At 43.8% G+C, this 9,509-nt stretch overlaps 1 protein-coding gene across 1 annotated transcript; it reads right to left on the bottom strand.

Moving 5' to 3' along the window:
• Positions 1-261: 261 nt before the first annotated feature.
• On the bottom strand, positions 262-9,140 carry LOC118425529 (golgin subfamily A member 6-like protein 2). The gene is made up of 4 exons (XM_035834430.1): positions 8,670-9,140; positions 8,067-8,213; positions 2,444-2,824; positions 262-1,913 (listed from the first exon to the last, which is right to left on the bottom strand). The coding sequence occupies exons 1-4, from the start codon at positions 8,968-8,970 to the stop codon at positions 1,777-1,779; spliced, it is 966 nt and encodes a 321-aa protein (XP_035690323.1). The 5' UTR covers positions 8,971-9,140; the 3' UTR covers positions 262-1,776.
• Positions 9,141-9,509: the final 369 nt, after the last annotated feature.

Below are 9,509 nucleotides of genomic sequence, written 5' to 3'. Positions count from 1 at the left end.
TCACTGCAGTACTTGTATAATCCATACGGTGGCGTAGTAATACAAGTGGTAAGAGCAGTTCTGTTGTGATGACTTTGCCCTAGTGTTCTAATCAAAATTTTTGTCGGTGAAAATGATAACTGAAAGAAATTATGTGTAGGTTTATTGATTTCTAATAATTCATAAGTTGTAAGCACAGGTGCACAAAGTCGATCATTATTTCTCTTGATGTCTAATTTTGAAGATTTTATAGTATGAAACAAATAGCACACAAAAAGTATATACTAGTGCATCGACCATCATCATTTATTGGCATAGCATAATTGTGTAAAGGATAATATCTTTTGACAATACCTTCAGGTATGACAAGATTATATAGTTGTATTATATGCAAAATCATGCCCGGTCACCGAAGGCTGATTGCACGTACAGTCTCAAAAATCTAAGAGCATAAAATAGTGTGATACATGACACTAGGGTCTAATCAACTAAATTTATATGGTACAATGTATATTATTGTGAGGTTTGACTTCTTTTTTGAAGCTAGTGGTCAATTGGTTGTCCAACGTGTTGTATAACGATTGGATTTTGTGCTTCAAGTAGAAATATAGATTCTTTGTGTGATCTATTAGAAGGCAAAGGCTCGGGTGAGATTGTGGCAACTGTTTGAAATAATCTGTTTCTTTCAGATTCATAGTGTGTACACTGACTAATGAAATATAATTCATAATCCACTGCATTCATTTAGCAATATGTATATAATCTTTCGTGGACAGGGAGCTGTTTATAGCGGGCCCTTTCTATCTCTACTACATGTGCTTATTATATATGGCTGATCGTTCATTAGACTCATTGTGATTCATATAATATTCCATCGAGCATTCAGATTTGACATTTTTTGTAAAATCTTAGCTTACTATTGTCTACGGACAATTATATGTTGTATCTTATTTCTGGAAAAGCATTAGCCGCCCCGTACGTCTACTTAGGGGTACTTGCGATACGTCAAAAGTTCGAGAATGCATTTCTTTCCGGAAATATATCGCTAAACGTTTTTGGTATTTACAGTCGCAAAGACATTATAGAAAAATTGCTAAACTTTCCTTCCAACACTAAAATAACGTAAGGACTTAAAATTTTCGGTCAATCTCCGTCGACCTTGTTCACAGAATGACCCTTTCTATTTAAATGTTAAGTCCCTACGTTATTATAGTGTTGGAAGGAAAGTTTAGCAATTTTGCTACAATGTATTCTACCAACACAGATTGACTTTCATGCTAATTAATATAAATTATCAAGTATTATTTTAATCAAGGAAGAGACATTATACAACATATTCAGGCAGTATTAGCTCTATCACGTTCTCTTTATAACTCATCACGATATAAACATTCTTTTTTTGCGGTACAGATGTCAACTAGCCTGTGTTTACACAATCTCTCGCTGGCTGGGGTTAATGACCCCCTCCCCCTAGAGCGGCGGCAATGGTAGGGCCGGCCGCTAGGAGCGCGATTTATGTATCTAATTCCACTGTTGAAGCAGCAATATGATCATTCAAGCACCAGAAGACCTTTTTGATAACGGCATTAGAAATTATATAATGTACATTGTATTATGACAACTATAGAAATTAAATCAGGCATCGCATTCAACAAACTTATCCTTGAATAAGACTATTACACACTGCTGTGATTATATAGAACATACTGTATTAGAAATGGTATTTCGATCTTTGACATTCGAATTCCACTTTTCTTACGTGTAGGCCCACTTTAGAGGGACGGCGGTTCATTTCATCTATCGTGTGAAAGTTGCAAGCGTAGTCGCAACGGTAAGAGTGAGGGCCGCACTACCGCTTTGACTGGTTCCGCTAGAGCGCCCTGTGTTGTCTTGTTTTGTCACTTGTTGACGCTCAGCATACTCTTGCCGGGACTCTGTATGTTGGAGATATAGAATTGTTAGACTCTGATCACGATGTATATAAACATATAGTTTTACATGACGCACATGTACCATGGGATGTTGGAATGGTTACATATGACCCTGCCACACAGCAGCAAAATGGACCAGTCTGCAAGCTCTAACTGACATTTTGGGCAGTAATGCGCTCAGCATTCTTCAAGAGATATTGCGCGACCTTTTAGATGTGATGGGTACATTTTCATGTGAAAAATACGCTGAGTCTCTGGAGATTTTCTGATCTGGCAACTTTGTGACGATCAAGAAATACGGCATAAGCTTGTCGATGGTGTGACAGGGGCTTAAGTATCGTACTACCAGTCAAACCCTTGAGCGGAGCCAAGGGCCCCGACCTTCCAGTAACACTCAGAAGACAGGTAGTAGGACCGGAATAGAAAATATTGTTTAGACTAAACAATCGGACATTGAATGTATTTAATGCTTCAAAACCCCATCTAAATTTAGTTTTACGCAGTCAACGTAATGTTATCCTCTGTCATCTCACCTTCCCGCATCATTTCCTCATTCTGCATCCTGGCTTCCTGACTCATCCTCTGCTCTTCCATCATCCTCTCCTCCACTCTCTCCTCTCTCTCTTCCTCCATCATCTCTCTTTCCATCTCCCTCTCGTCCTCCATCCTCTCTCTTTCCATCTCTCTTTCTTCCTCCATCCTCTCTCTTTCCATCTCTCTCTCTTCCCCCATCCTCTCTTTCTCCATCTCCTCCTCTTCATCACCAGGGTTGTAGATCCCCTCCCTCGTGTCCTCCAGCTGTTCAAAGACTCTGTCCTCTTCCAGGTTGTTGAAGGTAGATGATGGACACAGTCCGGACTCTACGTAGGCGGACGCCATGTCCATGAAGCCGAATCGATAGGCCTCGATATGCGCTGGAAGAGGAAACAGTATCACAATATGCGTAAACAATATCTGTTTGCCATAAGACACTATCTCACTGAGCTGAGGTGCTGTTGAGGGACGTTGGAGTTTGTTCATTGTGATACATTTGCTCTTTTTTAGTCAATTTCCCCTGGCCTGCGGTCGCACATAAACTGACGTGTGGCATTTGCGTTAAATTATCGGACAAACTCAAACAAAGACACGGTTTGGCAGAAAAAGGAAAAAGTTTAATCCAGTAAAACTTTTTCGGAGAAAAACACAACACTACTTCGACAACTATAATAAAATTCTTAACCTTCGATAACATTTGGCGGAGAAAGGGGTGGCGGAGGGTGAAAAGGGAGAACAGAGAAGATCCGTGCGACCCGCCTGCCCAGCAAACTTCGAGTGACGTCACTCTCACGTGTTCCGGGTCAAAGGGCAAACGGGCCGAACAAAGACAGATACAGTTTGCGATCAATTAATAAAAATTACAAAATGAAATTTTTCTCAAATTATCGGACAAACTCAAACAAAGACACGGTTTGGCAGAAAAAGGAAAAAGTTTAATCCAGTAAAACTTTTTCGGAGAAAAACACCAAAATAAAAGGCCAAACCGCTAAAAGAAAAGAAATAATATCATAGATACACTAAAAAACGAATAAAGAAGAAAACACCACCACCCCACTACCTATAAACATATTACCAAACGATTAATACTCTAAACGGTTACTCTAGAAACACTGCAATGCCTTCAACGACGCTACTGAGACATCGTCTTCCTCTGGATATACGTTACCATTCTATAATACAAACGTAACCTAGTAACTCAGGGAACTCGCAAATACAGACTAATGCCGTCAACTTATGAATATACATTAACTGTTAACATTCTAAATTAGAGCAAACCCTAACGTGGTACTCAATAGAACTTGTTAATTAAGTAGGTGATCCTCAGAACGCCGTTCGCCATGTTACACCATAATAATAAAGGACAAAAGGGAGAAATCTTAATCTCCATTACTGGAACATACAACACTCTCTCTGAACATTGTTAAGTCTTAGACCACCTGGCTCTGATCAGCAAAATTCTTGTTTACTGCAAAACCATGTAAAGTGAACTGCTTAGTAGGGTCAAAACCGTATTTAGACATAAAGTAATATTTTCGCTGCAACATAAGGAAACTTAATATCACTGGCACAGTGTTGCAGATTCAAATCAAATCCGAGTTCCACAAGTTTACAAACACAAGTCAGGCCAGGTAGTCACGGTATAACTAGCATATAGTGCTGTAGATCTTGATCACCTCCGAGTTCAACACATAAACACACGTCAGGCCATGTTATCACGGTACAATAAGCTCAGCGTTGCAGATTCAAATCGCATCCGAATTCCACAAGTTTACAAACACACGTCAGGCCATGTTAAAATATACATGTGTATGTTACATCTGGGCCCCTCAACAGTCTCTGAACAATCTCTGAACAGTCTCTGAACAGTCTCTGAACAGCCTCTGAACAGTCTCTGAACAGTCTCTGAACAGTCTCTGAACAGCCTCTGAACAGTCTCTGAACAGGCCATGTTATCACGGTACAGCTCCCTAGCACAGTGTTGAAGATCCCGTTCACGCCCGAGGTCAACGCATAAACACATGTGAGGCCATGTTATCACGGTACAGCTCCCTAGCACAGTGTTGAAGATCCCGTTCACGCCCGAGGTCAACACATAAACAAACGTGAGGCCATGTTATCACGGTATAACTAGCACAGGCTGCAGGTTACGATCACGTCCGTCTTCAAAACGTAAACACACGTCAGACCATGTTATCAAAATACAATTAGCAGAGTTTGTAGATCCCGATCACGTCCGAGTTCAACACGTAAACACACATCAGGCCATGTTATCAAAATATAATTAGCACAGTCTTGTAGATCGAGTTCAACACGTAAACACACATCAGGCCATGTTATCAAAATATAATTAACAAAGTCTTGTAGATCCCGATCACGTCCGAGTTCAACACGTAAACACACGTCAAGCCATGTTATCAAAATATAATTAGCACAGTCTTGTAGATCCCGATCACGTCCGAGTTCAACACGTAAACACACATCAGGCCATGTTATCAAAATATAATTAGCACAGTCTTGTAGATCCCGATTACGTCCGAGTTCAACAAGTAAACACCCATCAGGCCATGTTATCACAATATAATTAGCCCCGTGTTGCAGATACCGATCACTTCCGAGTTCAACACGTAAACACACGTCAAGCCATGTTATCAAAATATAATTAGCACAGTCTTGTAGATCCCGATCACGTCCGAGTTCAACACGTAAACACACATCAGGCCATGTTATCAAAATATAATTAGCACAGTCTTGTAGATCCCGATTACGTCCGAGTTCAACAAGTAAACACCCATCAGGCCATGTTATCACAATATAATTAGCCCCGTGTTGCAGATACCGATCACTTCCGAGTTCAACACGTAAACACAGGTCAGGCCATGTTATCACGGTACAATTAGCACAGGCTGCAGATACCGATCACGTCCGACTTCAACACGTAAACAAACGTCAGGCCATGTTATCACAGTATAAAGAAATACGCTGTCCGAAACAACGGGCTCCCGTTTCCTGTCTGCGAGGGCGATTATCAACATCTCAAGCGAGCGTATCTTTGATCCGAACTTCCCCAACACGTGGTCTGAGAACACACTGTGAAGAACTGTCCCGAGTCGCGAAATCTGCCGTACCCCGTGGCACCAGCGTCAGTCATAACCAACTCGTCCGGATAGCCAGAAATGTCGGGAACCATCATAGATACACCGTTGTATGTGTCCTTGACTCTTTGCCACCACAGAAAGCCCGATCGGAAGTCCCGTGACGACCGCAGACTGTGGTGATTCCGCAGTAATGAACGCAATAGCTTCAACATTCGAGATATAAACAACCGCCCAGGTGGAGAATGTCGAGCTTACCAATGAGAGACTGAATGTCACGTAGTGATTCCTATGAGGCAAAACTGACGTTGGATTAAACAGCTCTGACGGAATATTGATATATTATAAAATACGAATTCCAAATACCAACTATCCGTATGTCTGTGTTCATAATTCTCGAGTAACGTTCTCCAAGTATATATTTTCAGCTTTGATTTCACTAGTACTGGCCTAAGTGCGCCGATAAAATTGTGAAGATTACCGTGTGTCGCGAACTCTTCATGTAACTTGATCATCTTGTGAAAGTTCGCGTGAAGGACCGAGTCCCTGGGAGAGGTGATCGGGGTCTCCGGAGTTGTGGTTTGTTCTGTCTGTGGAGCCGCCAAATGGCCGGGGTTTGTACTGGCAATCCTGAGTCGGATGTGGTGCTCGAATGCCCCGCACTATCAAGCACGCACTACAGACGTGGTGTAGTCTTGGGGCATTCCATCGTGTACTCCAGTGGCCGGATTGCAGGAACAGGTACCGGAGTGAAACTCGCCACAATACCGCGGCCTGTTTCCCGCCACACAAGCTACACTGACAGGCTCCGCCCTCGATGACGACACGTTGCCACGAGCGGCGACAGCTTGTGTCCGGTAGTGTCTCTCTCTGATGGCATCAAAGGTACCGCGGCTACCCCATGTGAGCGATCCATACCCTACCCCGTATAGTAAAGACGCGTGGACTTCCCGAACTAACTTCCAGTCATAGTTCACAACATCGAACGTAAGGTCTGCCAGATAAACTAACTGATGCTCTGCGTCAACCGAAACCCGGTCCGAATAAAGAACATTCTTCAGAAAGCCGTGTACTAACATTAGCAAGGATAACTGATCACTAGCCACGCCCCCTTTATTTCCATATCCTGGGAAGTGCAGCTTATGTTGTGGCCAATCAAGTTTGACATGACGGGTGCCCGAATCATCAATAGTACGAATTCGTCCGCTCTTACCTGCCCGGCGTCGGCGGCGCTTGTTAGAACGTGAGCGGGAATCATCAGACATACCAGAAGTGTCCGAATCATAGCTATCCCAGCGCCGGCGTGATATGAAAAGTTTCGAAGAGACACGTTCCCCTTTCATCTTGCAACTCTTCCCGCGCGACCCCCTGCGTCGCTGGCGCCTCCTGAGTTTTCTCATGAAATCTGACTCCGTGCTGTCTGACTGCGACAAACTTGAGACGGAGCCGCGATCCTCGTAACGCTTGCTCCTGGGTTGTTTCCCACGGCTGGTATCTGAAACCAACAACTCGTCCAGCGCTATGTCGACTTCCCTGACTAAGGCCCTAGACTTTCTGAGATCGCGAATGTCAGGCTTTTCTGGTCTCGCCGGCCCAGCCTCTCTGCTGGTACTAACGTTACGTGCGCGATGGCGGGAAAACTGGACTGCAGGGGATTCGCTTCTAGCCCGAGTGCTGGCGTTCTCCCTGCTGTAAACCGACGATTTCTCCAAGTTGAGTGAGCTCGACTGTCTCACCTGCGTCTCGTCCGTGTCCACAGAGATGCTGTCTGACCAGACCGCCCGCACCAGGTCGGAAACTTTGCTGTCGCGCCGGAGACTCCGCAACTTCTCCTCCACGTGAGCGCTGCCCCGCTGCTGCTTGAAGTATTCTTCATCCGATGAACCTTCTCGTCGCTCAAACTTGCACTTCCCGCGGCCATATGGACCAGGATGGCCTCTCACCGACAGTCGACACCCTTTACATCGATGTCCCGTCTTCTCTTGCACAAAATCAGACTCCATATCAGCAAATCCGAGAAGAAACAATCTTGAAAAGGGAGAACAGAGAAGATCCGTGCGACCCGCCTGCCCAGCAAACTTCGAGTGACGTCACTCTCACGTGTTCCGGGTCAAAGGGCAAACGGGCCGAACAAAGACAGATACAGTTTGCGATCAATTAATAAAAATTACAAAATGAAATTTTTCTCATTTTTCAATATACAGCGACTTTGCTAAAGGCACGTTGGAGTTTGTTGGAGGCATGTAGGAGTTTGTTGGATGCATGCTGGTACCTGTATCTGAGGGTACGGTGAAGGTATGTTTGCGTTGTCAAATTCAACATACCTCAACAGTGCCTCCACTCAGTGAGATAGGGGCTTAAGGGGAACTTTGTAAACCCTTAACAGTCACCAGACGCGGACGAGTACTCGAGTACAGTGCAAGACAATGAGACTACAGTGAAACTACAATGAGACTACAGTGCCAAACTTACACTAAAACAGTTAAGTCGATCACAGTGCCTAGGTATGTCTGGAATGTCTATATACCTGAGAAACTGCAGTTCTTCTTAGCGTCCTGTAGACAGGTCAGGTGGGTGTCCATGACGTCACACCAGGGATCACGTGACCCCACGGAAGTGACGAACGTATCCACACACGGGCGGAGAACGTCCAATGAGCACTCAGCTTCTGGAACTGGAGGGAGGGAGGGAAAAAGTTTCAGTTCAAAATGTTTGCTGAATTTTATGCTTGTCAGAGAATCTGCTCCCCTGAGTAGAGAAAAGGTGTACATGGTATTATACCAACGCAGTACCACACTTCCCCTCCCCATAAATAAAACCCTGCTACTGATATTTGAGGCCTAGGGATATACTAGTATTGTAGAAAAGTCGCGGCAGATTACAACTTCTCTAGAAGAAGATGGAATATACGTATACAGTTTCTTGAAACCACTAAGGAACAAAAGTCGTGGAAACCAGTCATTGAAGCACATATGATTAGAGCAAAGAATATCATTCAGCTCAAAGCAAACTCAACGCCCTATGTTTTTGACAACTTTGATTAGCTACGCGAAACTTCAAAGCCACCTCAGTAAGTAAGAACACCATCAAAAATAAGATGAGTGATTCGAATGAAGTGTTATCCAATTACCCATTGCAGTATCTTTCTCCCCTCGTTCTTCCTCAATCTCCATTTTTTCTTCTTTCTTCATCTCTTCTTCGTCCATTTTTATCTGCTTCTCCTGTTCTTTCATGTCTTCCTCTTCCATCTCCAGTTCTTGTTCCTCTTCCGCAAGATATGGGTCATCCAGATTTTGTTCTTCTTCCTTTTTCAACTCTTCCTCTTCTTTTCTAACCTCTGCTTCGTCTTGCTCTATTTGTTTGATTTCGTCTTCCATCATAGCCTGGTCTTGTTGGAACATCTCCTCCTCTTGTCTGAGGTCGTCATCCATCCCGGACTGTCCGTCCCACCTCTCGTCTTCTATCACAATCTTCACGTCTTCTTCCAGTTCTTCTGCCACCTGCTCCTCTACTTGTGCTGGAGAACAAATATAGAGATATGTATACGTCACGTTTGGGACCGCATTGTTAGTAGCGACACCTAGCTGCAGTTGGAAAAGAGCCAGTTAATGTTGCCGTGAGAAAGGTGACAGGCGGTCACCGAAACGTCAGCTGTAGTTGTACACGCACGCACGCACACACACACACACACGCACACAAACACACACACACACACACACACACATACATACATACATACACACAGTCACACATTCAAACACACACAGACACACATACACACACATACACACACACACACACACACACACATACACACACACACACATACATACACACACAAACATAGACATAGACACACACACACACACAGACACACACACACACATTCACACATACACACACACATACACACACACACACACAAACACACACACACACACACACATACACATACACACACGCTCAGCAT

This window comes from Branchiostoma floridae, chromosome 11 (genome assembly GCF_000003815.2).
Source record: "Branchiostoma floridae strain S238N-H82 chromosome 11, Bfl_VNyyK, whole genome shotgun sequence".
Taxonomy (NCBI): Eukaryota; Metazoa; Chordata; class Leptocardii; order Amphioxiformes; family Branchiostomatidae; genus Branchiostoma; species Branchiostoma floridae.
This window is presented reverse-complemented; position numbering and strand designations above follow the sequence as displayed.